At 37.9% G+C, this 16343-nt stretch overlaps 1 protein-coding gene across 7 annotated transcripts in view; it reads right to left on the reverse strand.

Annotated features, from left to right (window-relative positions):
- RPS6KC1 (ribosomal protein S6 kinase C1) overlaps nt 1-16343 on the reverse strand; it is a 142389-nt gene that overhangs the window by 6225 nt on the left and 119821 nt on the right. For 5 of the 7 annotated variants that reach the window (XM_051616326.1, XM_051616320.1, XM_051616323.1 and 2 more), the window contains 3 exons: nt 12295-13872; nt 11934-12023; nt 328-410 (listed from right to left, as the gene is read on the reverse strand). In XM_051616326.1, the coding sequence (XP_051472286.1) occupies nt 328-410; nt 11934-12023; nt 12295-13741 (1620 nt within the window). In that variant the 5' untranslated portion in view covers nt 13742-13872. Of the gene's footprint in view, nt 1-327; nt 411-11933; nt 12024-12294; nt 13873-16343 lie in introns of those variants that run through there. The other 2 variants (XM_051616321.1, XM_051616324.1) reach the window with 2 other exon arrangements.

Consider the following 16343-nt stretch of genomic DNA (forward strand, 5'->3'; position numbering starts at 1 on the left):
TCTACATTGATTCAGGAAATAATACTGAAACAATTAGGGCAAAAATTTTGTAAATGTACTTTGCTTTCACTGTGGTTAAAAGAGGGCTGCATAGTTTTTGTTTATTTTTTCAGTCCTGAGTTTGATACGGTTTTATCAAGTTGTTCTGCTGAAGCTTGAGCATTTTCTGTTTCTCTGGTCCCTTGCAGACCAAGAAGACCAAGGATACTAAGGTCAGCAAAGCACATCTGAGAAAGACAAGCCAGGAAATCACAACTGGGCACACCACTTCAGAGAAGCTACTGGCCAAGAGGTCAGTTTTATCAATTAACTTGCCCCCAGACCTACCTTCCCAGTGAGGAGTTCAAAAAGAATCGCACCCAGGCTCCACCAGTCACAGGCTTCTGTCTCTTCTAGGATAGCGCCAACCTCTAAACACAAGACATTTCAATTAATATTAAAAAGGTCAGTTACACCTTCAAAATTAACATATATTTACAAGGTGACTGTTTAATGCTGACAGAACATATACTAAATACCACGGAGCTTTCATTATGCCTGCAATTTAGTTAGCCCTTTAGCCACCCACAGATTGCATTGTTCAAACATAGCAACACTATACATTTCATGCATAATTTGCCTTTTCTGTGCATACACAGGCATTTTCAAGACTTGTAGGCATTACAGTTAGGATTCTTCTACACTGGAGTCTGAGACACAGGAAAGCAAAAGATATTTAAGGAATTTACATTGCTCAGAAGAGCAGGACTGATCAGAGTGGCCCAAAGCATCTATAAAAGCAGGACAAGGGAGGTTTTAATAGCCTACTGCAGACCTTAACTTTGTCTTAGAGGGCAGGATTCGTCTCATGGCTAACCCAAACCCTTTGCTGGCATCACCATGGGAGGCTTTTCACAATAGCCTCTCTTGTCTGTTGGGAACCAGATGGGATGCTAAATCTACTTCACATAGCCTAACCACAGCCAGCCACTGTGCTATCACTACAGCTCAGCCCAAATTGCACCTAGCTACAAACAGTTGTTTTCCCCAGCATTCAGCCAGCACCCAACAGTGTCTTATTGCTGTCCATGCACAAGAGATGGCAGAGAGGCGAGACAGGAGTTATAAAGTCCCTTGCCATACACTTTCACATATTCAACAGCATGATGCGTGCAGAAAACTTGGCCTTCACTGACTCAGGCTTTAAGCTACAAAAATTATTAAATACAAACACACCACGCTGTCTGCTCTAAAACAGGCAGAAAAACAGATTGCAATGAAGATGAAATCTTAATTTTGACTGTCAAAAAAATGCAGAAGCTGCACTAAAATAGCTTTGGTGGCAAAAGCCACAACAGCTTCCCAGCAGAGGACAACAATTAGCATATAGTCACAGAGTCGTTGCTATGAAAAGGACTGTGGCATGTTCAAAAAATCTTGCTCATCATTTTATGGAGCTTAGCATGAGCACGGCCAAGGAGAACTACAGATGAGTCACACTCCAGGGTCAGGGAAAGAAAGGCAGTAGCCCCAGACCTTGCTGGCCACAGAGATGCACACACATGCTGAGCACAGGGACATGCAGAGGGCTGCCCCCTTGGGCAGCTGCCACATCAGCTGGAAGATGCTCAGCACCATATAGGACCAGGCTGAGGTTGCTGTTGCAAAAGCAACATGGAAGGATGGCTCAGACATTGTTTCTTTAGGTAGGACATCCCTCACATTGAAGCGTTTATTACAGTTAATGGTGTTTGAATGCCCAATACATCACTATAAGGGTGCCACACATTAGAATTTATTCCATTCCTTGCAGATTAATACTTCTATCAGTATTGAGAAACTTTTACAAAGATATAATGGCAATCACATGGGGAACTGTATCAGCATAATTACATGCATTTTTAAAAGGTTTTAAGACCCCAGACAAGCATCTAGATTAAGTCAAAATTATAGTAAATTGAGAGAAGTTGTGTAAAAAAATAAATCAAATTCTGCTCTTCCAATTTAATTTTATATCCTTTTAGAAAGACAGACCTTCTAGATAGCTGTCCTTTAAAGAGGAGGTAGGGGGTGGGGGTGGGGAGAGCGGTGGGAAGAAACAAACAAACCTCGGACTCGGGCCTTTCCACATGAACCAGCTGACAAAAAGTTTTGATAGCATCTCTCAGCAAAACCTACTGATTGGAAATGCCTTTCCAGGCTGACTGTGATTTCCTACTGCTGTATGTTGCAATAACATACATCCAAAAACAAGACAATGTAAATGCAAAGTAAAATCTAAAAACAAATACTTTAGGCTTGTTTAGAGCTGAGCTTTCTTTCCTATGTGGCTTTAATCCTGTGGGCATTCTAGACTAAGAGAGCTTTCTTCCAAACAAAATGAAACATTTTTACATTAAATTCCATACTTATGCCAGAATAAGAACAGTAAAGCCAAGAGTTAAGCAGGGTTGACTACTACATTCTCAGTTCCTAAACTACCACTGACTTCCCCATATTTACACATCTTAAATTTTAGAATAATGCCACAAAAGGAGATAATCCTTTCTTCCCCTGAGACATTTTAGTGGGAATGAGCCTCTCGACTTGCAGCATAGTACCAAAAAATATTCTAAAGGTGAAAAAAAAAATAATTCTGAACACGGGGAAAATTAATGTCACAAAAAATAATTTCTGAGTTCTGGTATTATTTCCTTTTATGTTGATAAACACAGATGCTGATCCAGTTCTTCAAAGTTTCTAACTTACACTGCCTTCTTTCACAGAAGCATACACTGTTCAATAAGGGAAGCTGATCTAACCTCACTTAATTCACTGCTGAAGAAAACTGAGAGAGTAAGACTCAAAGACTCAAAAAGTAAACTAGAGTCCATATATCCAAAATCCAACACTTTCAATCTATGCCAAGTCAAAAAAACCCCATATTTCAGATCTCTTAAAAGAGCAGCAGTGAACTCTTCCATCCATTTTTGACTGTGACCAAAAGGACACAAGTGGGATAAAATGAGAACAGCCAAGTAACACAGATTTCTCCCTGGGCTGAAGGGCTCTGGTTGGCTCCTTGTGCACACAGCAGAAAATGTGCAACAAGCTACCTGAACTAACTCAGAACAGAAAACGGAAAACTCAGCGGAGGGGAACATCTGAGTATCTGTTTTTACAAAAACTAAATTTTAGCTCAACTTTTCTCCTGTTACTCAATGTCTGCTTTCTTGCTGCTTTTCCTAGGTCTCCAAGTTTTCTTACTTCAGATTAAAATTAATGTTTACCTTAAAAATAAATCATTGTGAATACTACAAATAAACATGCATTGTTTACATTCCCTTACTTCAAACAGGTCATGTTACTTCTGATGCAATATGCTGACCATAGTAAGTTCAGGATATCACATCAGTATTACCGCATTTTATCTTAACTACACAGCATGGGAGAATTTAGAAACTATAGATTATGAAGTGCTTTCAAGGGATACAGAGCAGCTAGCTAATGTAATATACCACACAGGGCATATGCTTTTTTTAAAGCTTCAATATTGCAATAAATCTGAACTACGGTATCTGCCTTCACCAAGAAAACATTTTCATCTCGATCCATCAGCAAAGTAATTTAGACAATAAATGGTAGTGACCCATAAGCTTAAGTGAATAACATGGGGATATTTGTGCCAATTCTTTGAATTCATGAACCTTGAAATCAAGGATCTTATCCACATTTGTACAAACATAAACATGTGCACAGTGTTGGCTTTTCTAGGACTAGTAGTACAAAATTTCCAGAAAAAATACTAATCTCATTCTCAAATACAAAATCCTTTTAAACTGGAGAAGTAAAAAGGTAGGATGGAAAACAAAAAGCCAAACAAACAAACAAAATAAAATAAATCAGTTGCTCTTCAACTTTACTGCAAATTCATTAAAGGCATGGTTTTCTTCTTGCTCCTTTCCTGCTGAGTGCCCATTCGACATGCAGCACCACGTAGCACATGTGAACAGCAATGCCTAAATTCCTGCACAGAAGCCATTTCAACAAGCAGCAACAGGGGTAACTGAGGGAAAGAGATCTGCAAAACCCTATCGGGTTCAGATAGACAGATGGTACATGTAAACACCTTCACTACTCAGTACTGTCCTCCTTCCAGAGCAGCTGGTCTCAACTGAAAGGCCATTTCTTTATGGTTTCCATACTTATGCCAATATTTGCATTATACACAGTAATACCTTACTTCCTGATAAGAGGTATGTAGCTGACAACAGTCTGTATTTTTAAACTGAAGTGCCAGTTCTAAAGTAAAAAAGGAGAACTTCACCTCTCTTAAACTCACATCCTCTATAAAACTATAACAACAAGACCAGTTTCTTCATTTTTTTCTACAGCACCTTAACCTAAAATACACTCTTCATGCTGAAGGATTTCAAAGGTTTTCAATACCATATCTCAAACATTTTCTCCCAAATACAGTTTCCTCCAGGGCTGACAATAAGGCCTCACAACAAGCACACACAAACACCCGTTAACATCAAGTAAGCCAGCCTTAAAGATGGACTTAGACATTCCCCGTGCAACGCAGGCCAGATGGCTTGTGAATCACCAAGGACAAAAACAATCAATAACTTTGTAGAATAAACCATAGCATCCAAAAAAAACAAACAACAAACAACCTCTGAAGACAGGTCACAAGATAATTGTCTCTAGGTGGAAGTACTGTTTCTCCAGACATCTAAGAGTCAGGAAGGGCTTTGCATTAAGGTGGTTTTGCTGGAATTAAGATGGGACCCATTTGACTCTTGGTGGGTTGATAAGAATTTAAAAACCTGAGGAGGCCCTTTCCCTTACTCCATGTTTCGAGAAGAAACAACATACCTTCAAGTATTGTTTCTGCAGAGATAAAACAACAAGCAGACCCATCTGAACTATCATCAGATGTCTAAAACCGCTCAGGAGGAAATGGACTTGCCCAACATCCTGAAAACATCAGACACAATGTTTTCCCCTTCTGTGGCCATTAAGATAAAGAGTATTGCATGGAAAACCATTAGAGTCACTTCTGAAATTCTGTTTACCTTACACTCATTTAATTTTAAAAGCTTACTATTTTATCATATTTTAATATCTATATATGTGAAGAAGCATTTGCAGAGAACCAAGTAAAATGAGTTCAAGCTAATTTACTCTAGGCAGACTCAGTCAGCCAAGATATCGTAAGGTATAGTCACTAAATAACACATCACATAAGCAATCTGGACATAATGCTTTGCCTAAAATGCTTTAGCAATTTATAAAACACAGAACTGAACCATCTATAGTTAAGTATAAAAAGTTAATCATGGTCTTTAAATGATAAAGTAGTAAGGCAAGTCCAATGAACATCTGCTAAGATCAAATGGAGTATGAAAATAAGAAGTTATATCCTAAAGGTATTAAAAAACATATAGGCATCTCTATGCTCCTCTTTGGAATAAATTTTCTAGTGTCACTAAAAGAAAAAAATGAAGAGGGAACTGTGTTCTTTCTTCCTTTTAGCAGCTCAAGATGGAATTAAAACTTCCTCTAAAATAATCAGGTGACAAAAGAGGCAAAGAAACTTTTTACTGCTCTGTTACCAAAACAAAGCAAACACTAATTAACCTTTTGACTAGCTCCATTTATTTTCAAAAGGCATATTCTATACTATCCTCAAGTTTTAGTCTCATCTGTAACAACAACAACAATAATAAATAATAATAGTAGTAAATTAAACACCACACATACTAGTTTCTTCCAGAGTTATTAACAGGCTTTTATGTCAGATAGACTAAAATACCGTATTTTTACAAATCAACAGCTTCAGTACATCTTACTGCTTATTCTAGTTACAGAATCTATGAAAAAACACAAGAACATGCACTTCACCTGAAACATGTAGTGTTACAACTAGCCTGAGTGCCAAACCACATCAGATTCTTTTCAGAAAATACCTGCTTCTCTCACCAGAACCTATGCTTTCAATTACCTACTCCAGGTTCATGACATCTTGCTATTTCGGGAGCAATCACTTTTTACTATTTTCTGTGGGACACTCAGGTGTCTTTGGAGAGCTGTACCACCCCAAATGGTTGTTGTAAAGTAGTTGTTCCCAGCTTCACAATAATCAGTACTTTTTTTGCAGCTACAGACCTTTCCTCATTATTCACGCCATTAACGTTTACGTTTAGTCCTGTTTCCTATTGCCAGGGCTTTTCAAATCAAGCTAGTTCATCCTTCTGTCTTTTTCCTTTCCTCTTCCTTTCTTTCCTGAGACATTAATGTTACACAAAAAGCTACAACAGAGTCAGAGATAAAATCCAGGAAGTCGTCTCTCACACTATAACCACAAGACCAGCCCACCCCTCAACACCCCTCAGGGTCAATGGCACTTTAATCTACCAGTTATTTTGCTTCTTAAACAATCTACTCCAATTAAATTACTATAATATGGAACAGGAGATTTAATGAGTGCCTGCAAACTCCCACTGAAAAACACATACACAAATAACATCCAGGTTGTCCAGCATCAAATATCTATTTGGTAAACACAGACAAAACATTTTTTCGTTATTCAGTAAAGAAAAATTATAGCATACAGCCTTATAATGGCAACCGAGCAATTTTTATTTTCATGCTATGTTTTACATTATCAGCTGCACTTTGCATATGTATTTTCAATTGTCTAAGAGCTCAAGTGACATCTTAATTTGGGAGTGCAAAAAAAATCAGGTAGCACATTGAAATATTTTGTCTTTTCTGGAACCAAATCTTTTACCCACAAAGCCTTCTTTTTGCTAGGTTTTGCATTGTGTACAATTAGTAGCAGGTTAGATATTTAAGTGCAGGCTTCTGTGAAGGGTAGTTTGTGTAAATAAGGCTTGATAATAGCACACAGCTTATGAAAGCATCGGAACAATATGATGCATTACTGATGGCCGGTTTCCTACTTCATTTGTATGAAGCTACGCTCCCTTTGGCTTTACACTGTCAACAAGCAAATCTCCAGCTTTTAGTAAACAAAGTTTGGTGAAAACTCATTGTTTGGACAAGAAAGAATAAAATACTCCAAAGGCAAACCAGTTCTGAAACCTCATCTTTCAAAAACACTACAGGAATACAACAGAACCTATCCCATCTGCTGGAACAAGAACTAGAAAAGTGTAAATAAAATATTTCATTCACACATCATATTTACACAAGATGAGAGACCAGAAAGTCACTTCTATATGACAATTCACAGGTTAGATCCAAAAAGTACCTAAAAGATTTCTCTTTATGAGTAAATACTCAGCTTAATCTGTTTCAGCTGAAGACAGTCTTGGCTAGTCTGTGGCTGTAAGCAATTTTGGCTTTCTCTCAGGTATTAAGCATACTACAAAGGGGCTTCTTTAAAAAAGCTACCAATTTCATTCCAAAAATCATGACTATCAAGACTGGAGCATAATTTTTACTCCATTTAAAAGGTAACAACTCTTTATATTTAAGATCAGAAAGTTGGCAAAATCAATACTTAAATAACAGAAGGTGATCATTTGCATTTCAAAATTCATCTATCTTGCTTTTCCTTCAATTAGACCAAAACATGTTGATTCACAGGTTTTTGTGTGTGTTTGTTTCTTTTTTAAACTTATTTATAGAGCAGAATAATGGCCCCCCTGCTAGGCTGGCATTTGCTCAAGTTTCTGTCTGTGCAAATTGAATCTGTTACTGGAATTTTCCCCCCTTCAGAACACCAAGGCACATTAACCAAGAGATAAAAAGATACATTGCTGATAATATCAGCCACCAGGCAGGTGGATAATGCGAGGGAATTTTTGTTAGTTTTTGCGGGGTTTTTTGGACAAATATGTGATAAGAGTTCTCAGGGGGCATGGAGAGCAAAGGGCTGTTTAAACAGAAGTGAATCATTCTCATCTGATCCACTAATAACTTTGTATTCAGACATCAGCTGCTTAGCACACTTTAAAACATTCAGAAAACAAAATTACTATAGAGAGGAGGAAAGTTAAAAAAAGCCAACAAATAAACCTCACATTAGTCACCTTAACCATTTTAAGGCAGCAGAATTTCTCAGTTACAAGTGTTTAATTTCTTCTTTAAAAGCAGATAGGTTATTCTTGACCAAAACCCCCACAGTGTTAATTGAAGCAGTGTTGAGGTTTTAGGGGATAATTTATAATCCATCATTTCTCTTGTGGGTTAGAGAAACAACATTTGACTTATCATAGGTTAACAGCAAAGATTTAGTTTGGCCATTAATCAAAGTATAGCACAGGCACTATTTTCAAGCATCTGTAGATAACTTTGTTGTTGCAGTAGTTGGTTCAGCATGAACTTGTTCTTTTTTTTCAGCTGAGTAGAACTGTGCAGGAATGAAGAGAGTTACCCAGCTTTACCAAGAGATTCAACAGCACTGTAACACACCACAACTCTGAGCTTTCCAGCACAATTCTTGATATGCAAATCGTTACAAATATACTGCATAATTCGTCTTCAGTTCTTATATGAAGTTAGGCAAATTAGAGCCGGCAAATTAGAGCCAGCAAATGCAACGGCAAAATCTATTAATGGTACAATGCCACCTGCTGTCAATAGTGGAGATGTGCCACTTCCTGCAACAGATTTAACCCTGCTTTTAATTTATGCACGATATAAAATGACAACTGTTATTTGATACAAGACTGGTTCCATTGCTAGCAGGGAATGGTATGCAGCTTTTTAAACTATCTCTTCCCTCACTTTTCTGACACTTCCCCATTTGTTTGCATTTGTTCTATTATTTCATATATACACTGCATATTCCCTTTTCTACATATGCAGTAACGGTGCCTCCCCGTTTTTCGTAGGATAATAAGAGCTGAGGAAATCCTTGCTATTTGCCATGGCAAGGATCTGATCGCTGCTTCTGTACCAAAACTACCCTGCTTTGCTTTAATACCTGATTATAACCTGGGGTACTGAACGCCCCAAATACAAAATTTTGGATCCTGCAAGCAAGCTCCACATAGTTGGACCAGTGTTCACCCCTGATCTGAAAAGCTTCAACATTAATATGTTATTATTCCTAGCCCCTCCAGGAATTAGATTCTGATATATAAATTGTAGAATTTAGACTCCAGGTTTTCCTTCAACCAATAAAGTAACTTAAAATCAAAGTATGACTGTAGGCACTACACTGCTAAACACTTTTTAACTTGTGCTGTAAGAATGTAACACCTCAAATCTTATAAATTTAAAAGATAAAATTTTTCAAAACCATTTTCACACCTTTCAGATAACTCTGCAGTACCTACATCCTACCTATTTAAAATTGAAGATAACCTTCCCTTTCTTGCATACTTTTAATGACTGCATTTAAAGAACAAAACGTTGTAATCACATAACATACAATTATCATATCCAAATCCTACTCTATCCGAAACACCAAGCTAAACACAGAACTTTACAAGCCAAGTTTTGCTGCATCCTTCAGACAGGAGAGAAAAGGAGAGGGAAGGATGAATACCCAGAGGTACAGCACACAATACTGGAAACACCAGGAAAATTCAAAACATGATAAAGACTCACTTTGAGTCAGTTCATTTAGTCACTCTGTGTTATTACAAGAAATCATATGACATGATGAAATTTTGTGATCATTTGTTCACCTTTACAGAACTGCAGCCCTTCCTTTAGTAGCAAAAAAGCAAGCTGTGAGAAACATCTACAACCAGTTTTAAAAAGCAACATTACCTTTAAAGAATAAAAAACCCTGAACTTGCTGAATTCCTGTAGTGTACTGAACACAAGCACAAGCATAACTTAAAAATCCTCATCCCAAGAAGCAGCTTGAGCAGCAATAGTATCACAATTAAGGGGAGACATGGATTCCAGGGACATGGTATGCTCTTTAAAATGAAAAATTATCAATCAAATAAGGTGTTGGGGTTTTTTTCCTGTAACACTAGAGCCTAAAGTAAGCCCACTAACATTATTATTATTTAACACTGATCAAAAGTTCTAGAGCAAGATTTACCAGCAGCAGTAGCCCTAAGAAAGCTACTTTGGACTCAGCTATGCCCCATTATTGAAGGAACAGGTATTAAACAATGGCTCAGAATAGGATGGAACTTGGCTCCAAAATATATTTTGTAGTGCTAGGTTATACCAAGTATTACTCTCCTACAGAAAAATAAGCATGAAATGGCTACACTAAAGTAAGAGTAAACTTTGCAGAGATAACATTAAGATCAAGAAATGTGAAAGGTAAGAACTGTAGAGCAGTATCAATTCAGCCATCTTGCATGTATTTGATATTTGCATTTGCAAATCCTCATCTTGTAGCTTGCCAGTTACAGACACACAAAGCAAACTGCAGCTTAGGGTAGGGCAGAGAGGAGAGGGCAACTTAACCAAGGAAAGCCCGGATGGATACCACACCTGTGCTGTGAGGTGGAAATAATGACAGTGGAGAAAACTCTATGCTTGTATTTGGGGACTTCTAAATATTATTTCAACTGCTCCCTAAACACTTAATTACTGCAGGAGTTGGCTGGTTGGGGCTAAGGGGGCAAAAAAACCCTCTCTTTAGATCCTCATTAAAATACAGAAAAATTAAGCTTTGACTTTCATAGCTCATTAATGATGACAGGGTGGGAAAAGGCTGCACTTCCATCTTTACTACTACTCAACTACAGAGTGCTTTGTACCAAGCTGAGGTAGTGAGGCAGGAAAACACCCCTTCCTAACAGGACATCATGCACACTGGCAACCAAGACATTATTCTGTTTAACATTCCTTTAGAATTGTTTGGATTCTGTAATTTTCTTGTTCTTGAACTAAAATGAGATGAAGATAAAATTAAGAGGGTGTCTTGATTGGTAGACAGAATTATTTTCTGTAAGAGCTGTCCCTTTGACTTGCACCTGCATAGAAAAATTTAACTTCCTATTTATCTCAAGAGGTTGGCATTCCAGTTTTTGTTGAGATCCTACCATCTTTATTCACAGATCCTTACTGTATTTCAGTTGTTAGACTAAGTCACAGAATAAATACCAGATGCCAAACTAAGTTCAAAACTTCTACTGCTGGTAATTTTTTCTGAGCACATTTGCAGTCTCTGAGCTTGAGGACTACCTGCATGCCAAGTTGCAATGCCTAGCAAGCAGAAAGAGTACATTGGCATTGCCAATTCAGAATAAAAAATATAAAACTGAAAACCTGAATAGCATCTCAGGAGTAATTTCAACTCTAAAAGTATTTTTTTTTTAAGCTAGCTATGAAATTTTTAAAGTATGAAGTTATAAGTAAAACACCCGATTTTTGGCTGTCACTACCATTTGGCCACTATATTATTAGCAGAGAATAAATGGGAAAACAGAAAGGAGGGAGGTCTTGATTTCAAGTGCCATCCTTGCTATAAAAACCCAAGAGATATTGATTTTATCACCCTCATGATTGATGAAAGCAGTTCTAAGAAAGAGCTCTCTTAACTATTTCAAAGCCCACTGTAGCTCATCAAAAATGTCAGAGGCATCTCTGAGCCTATTAGGGTTGTATTTTTCAAACTGCTGTTTTTTGTTTCCCTCCCTATGTTCTTTGCCTGTATAAATTTCTGTATTTTTAAGGTTCTTAGGGTCATCCTTTCAGTCTGCACTTTCCCTTATTTGCTCTTTTCAGTTATCAGGATGTACTCACACATGGCAAATAACTGCAAGAAAACAAAACACTTCTTAAATTTGCTTAAACAAGACACTGAATGCAATTACACTTTATGGAAATGATCTAACAAACACCACCACAGTTCAACAATAAAGCAGTTATGAGCCCTCTAGCTTTTAAAGATATTCAGGAGAAAGCAAAGAAAAGTCAGATATTGCATAATCTCAAGCTCTGTGCCATAGAGGCTCCATGAGAAAATGAAAGCTGCTAATCTACTTTCCAAGTGAAACACAGTAGGTGATTGCTCTAACCTGGGGCACAGTACATTTTCTCTATGGCATCGTTGTCACAGGAATCTTCAACCTCCCTCCACCTGCTAAAATACGTTAGCTGAATGTGTCCTAAAAACAAAACGACAGGAGAAATCAAAACATTTTTCCCTTCCATTTTCTGCAGAAGTGAACTGTAATTACTCCTTTTGTAGCTAAAAACAGTATCATTAAGAATAATGGCATCATTAAGTACTAGAAGCTATTACTGGGGGTGAATTTGCTGCACTGATAATGAAGCTCTAGACAGGAAATGAAGATACTAATTACAAGATAAAACGCCTACTCAGTTAATTGGAAGCAACAGCGAATAAAAAGAAATGCATTTGCAAAAGTTCCTGACCTCTATCATTCAATAAGATGTTGTTTGGGTTCAAATCACGGCACACAATTCCTTCCCTATGTAAAGCATCAAGGGCTACAACCATTTCAGCTGCCCATCTTTGAATGCAGTCCTCTGGGATATAAAACCTGGAGGTTATCGCTAATCTTTTGTCGAGGTCCTGAAAAATTTGATGTATTTCCTTCTCTCCTTCTTTTGCTGTTTTGTCTTCCCTCTTTGGTGCTGTCTTTTTACATTCAGCTGCTGGTAACAAAACCGAGTCTGTGTCCTCTTTCCCAAAGTCTTCAGTTTGGTCAGAAAACAGCAACACTGCTTCATTCCTTGAGATGTCTCCATCCAAGCTAACTTCTTGAGCACCTGCGAGCAGGTTTGAAACAAATAAACTTTCTTCTTTGCTTGTCACATTTACAGAGCAGGCTCCAAGTCCTTGAAACAGAGCCTTGTCTTCTGAACTACCTACCTCTTGGTCAGACGTAAAGAGGGTCCCGAGAGCTCCCTGAGTGACACCGCCTTGTCCATTTGCTTCCTCATGGGATGGATTACCCACTTCTGGTGCCACATGATTTGGGTCTTGATCAAATGCTTTACATGGCTCTGCAGAACTATTTAACTGTAAGACATCAGGTGTTTCTAACAACTTCACTTCCAACATGTCCCTATCAGCTTTTGTAAATTTTGTTGGCCTTGACACTGCTGCCTCTTCTGTTTCATCAGACATACCAGGTAGGTTTATTAAGAGATCAGGCCTTCCTTCATCCACACTATTTACATCATCAAAAGCAGCATCCTTAAAGGAGATAACTGGCACAGAATCATTTGAACCCCTGCTAACAGTGTCTTGAGCTTTCACACTCGTTTTGCTCTCTAGGGAATCCAAACTTCTGTCATGATCTGGGACAGAAAACAATGGCTTCAAAGGCTCTGATTTTAGGGTATATAATTTTTCTCCAAAATCAAGCCCCAGGAGCTCACTAGTGCTATCTTTGCTGTCTATCCTGAAGAGTTCCATGGGGCTGTTCTTTGATTTAGTTAACGAGTCCAATATCCTAGTAGGGCTAGCTATTTCCGACTCAGCATCGTCCATAAAAAGCTTTCGTTCCTGAGATGCAACCTGAGAGGTGAAGCTGTCACTGCCAACGACACTGCATTTCTGTAAACAATTTCTCTCTTTGGTATTTAGACCTTCACTCTCCAGTTTAGCCACCGGTTCCTCATTTAGAGAGCCAGAATCAATTTTTTCCTGCCCATATTCATTGCATAATGTTAAATAACTAGTAGTGCACTCTTCTTCTGAGCTGGATCCTGAGTCCATCCACTTTGAACTCTCTTGGCCATCTTCCTGATTGCTGCTGTCATCCTGAGAGCTTGGTGTTAGGCTGCTCTTCAGTGGGACGACCTTCAGCATGCTCTCCCCATAGCTTTCTCTGGAATCAGTGCTGCTACCCATTTCTTTAGGACTAGGTGTTGGCTGCTCCAGGTAAATTTTAGTTGAACTGGATGTTCTGGGTTCAGGAATTTCAAAGCTCTCTTCAGGACTTCTGTTTAAGAACTTACTCACATAAGACCACAGTTTTCCTCCTACAAGAAAAGAGAGGGGAGAAGCAGAGGGAAATCTGTCAATTTCAGTCAAAACAGAATTGGTTACATTATGAAACAGGAAAACACCTTCATTATCACAATACACTATATCCCTACACCCACAGAGCAAGTTGGATCCACTATCTCAGGAGAAAATAATTACAGGGACCACAACTTGCTTTTCAAGCATATTTGTATTAATACATAAATATTTAAAGAGCTGCATCTGAGATTAAGCTTCTTTTTGTTTTTTAAACTTCAGTGAAGTCTCATTTCAGAGTCTGTCTCAAGTTGCATGGTGGGGACTACTCTCCATCTGCTGTCTCAAAAGAAAACAAAAATTAGGGAAGATCAAATGGTTTAGTGCCTATCGCCAGCTCTGCCTGCACTGAATACTTCTGCATCACACCTCCAAGCTCATGAGCAACATTAGGGGGGACATGGACTAAAAACCAATTAGCAAGTTCAGTAAGGGGAAGGGAATTACCTCATATTAGCAGGATATTTTAAGTATCAGTTTCTCTCTTTGAAAAAGTGGGTTTTGTTAGTTAAATATGGATGTATTTTTCCCTTTAACTGCAGAAGTTTTTAATGCCTTGCTACATTACACAAGGATTTATCAACATACTTAAGTTACACTGGCAAATCAGTTCCTTCACATCAAAGTCTCTAACAAAGTTACATCTCCAAAAGTAAGTTACATTTAGAAAACATAAAATAGGCCTTTTTATGTTTTCAAATATTGTACATATAAAAAAGCTTACAGATTAAAAAATGTAATTTGCACTAAACAAATCAAGAAGTTAACTGCATCTCTTGCATGCGTCAAAGAATCTGATTTAAATCTAGAAAGCCACCTTTGATAACGTGGAAAAATGCAAAGTCAAGACGTTTCAATTTAAGAGACTGTGCAGCAGTTCTAACAAATTCTTTGTAGAAGAAAAAAATAAGTAACCAGTCCACTGGGCATCTGCAAAGTTTTTATTTTTTTTCTTGTTTATCTTTTTTTATTTATTTATTTGGATAAAACAGAGTTTTATATTATTCCAAAATACAGTATTTCAGAGTTATTATTAAACACTCTCTGTAAGGGGCAAAATTCCTTTAAAAAGTTCAACAAACGAAGAAAGGATATTTCATTGCCTAGGAACAGGTTTTCTACATTCTCAGGTCTTTCAAAAATATATTATCAAAGGCAGAAAAACCTTGATAATTTAAAAATTATTTTTACATTAATTTTAACAATATAAAGTGGAGTTTTCTTGCCCTACATTCCCCTGTGTAAGAAAGAACTTGGTTTTGAAGAGGAGAATAAAAAACTTGCTGGTGTGGTGAAACTCAGCATATTAAAAATATTAAGAGGGAATTCTAACAGCTTGAGTTGAATCATGAAAATGACAACAACTTAGATCAAATAATCCACATGGTTTCTGCCATAAGCTACAAATGGACTTAGTAGGTCAGAATGACACTCACTTCTGGAAGACAATGAGAAAGAATGCCAGGTAAATGAACAGCAGCAAACAAAACCAATGCTTGTAGAGAAGGGAATAAGGACTGCTATACTGATCACTGTATTGCATAAGCACTTTTAAGACCTACCCAAAGATGCATTCCAAATACCTACAAGCCTGCCACGCCACTGTAGCAAGACATGGCTCATCAGTCAGTCCCAGCAGAGCAGCAGGTCTCAGCCCAGTGAAGCAGCCTGCCTCCCTAGGCAGCAACCTCCTCGGAGTTTGCCTGGACACAAGCAGCCTGCCACCCGGCATCAGTGAGACCAAGGGCCCTGGTCCTGCCAGAAGTGCCTGATGAGCAGGACCTTGCCTCTGTGACAGGCAGTGGGTCCACAAAGGTTCTGAAGATGAAGCTGCTTGCCTTAAATACGATGTGTTACACAGCTGTTCAGCTGGGCAAAGGCACAGCCAGGGGCACTGCCGTGCCTTCTGAGCCCTGCAGCTTGCATCGGACTACAGAATTACTGGTTTTAAACTGATTTGGTAAGACCAAAAGTTGTTATCCCATAATCACCAATTTGTTTTCTGATTTTAAGCTTTTACATTTATTCACGCTTTTGCTATGGAACAGCTGGAAGAGAAAACAACAGAAAAGAGAATAAGAGACAGAGAAAGAGAATATACACATATATTTCTATACATTTCATCCATTACAAGAGAAGCAACACAAGAGTTTAATTTTACTCCTATATTCTGATAAAATAATTATTATTTTTTAAATGTAATTAAATTATTTTAAGTAAACAGTGATTGCAAAATAACTTTGCCCAGTTTATTAACTAGACATGGAATTATTTAGGGTCATTCCATACCAAACAATATAATCTCATTTGACCACCATGCTCCTGCTGGTGTTTAATAAAACATTCAAAGTCTTCCCATCTCACCTGTATTACATTAATTAGAACGAGCAAATGCTAAATATTTCCCTTCATTATCCCAGTAACGCCTCAC

The sequence above is a fragment of the Apus apus genome, chromosome 3 (assembly GCF_020740795.1).
Source record: "Apus apus isolate bApuApu2 chromosome 3, bApuApu2.pri.cur, whole genome shotgun sequence".
NCBI classification, from domain to species: domain Eukaryota; kingdom Metazoa; phylum Chordata; class Aves; order Apodiformes; family Apodidae; genus Apus; species Apus apus.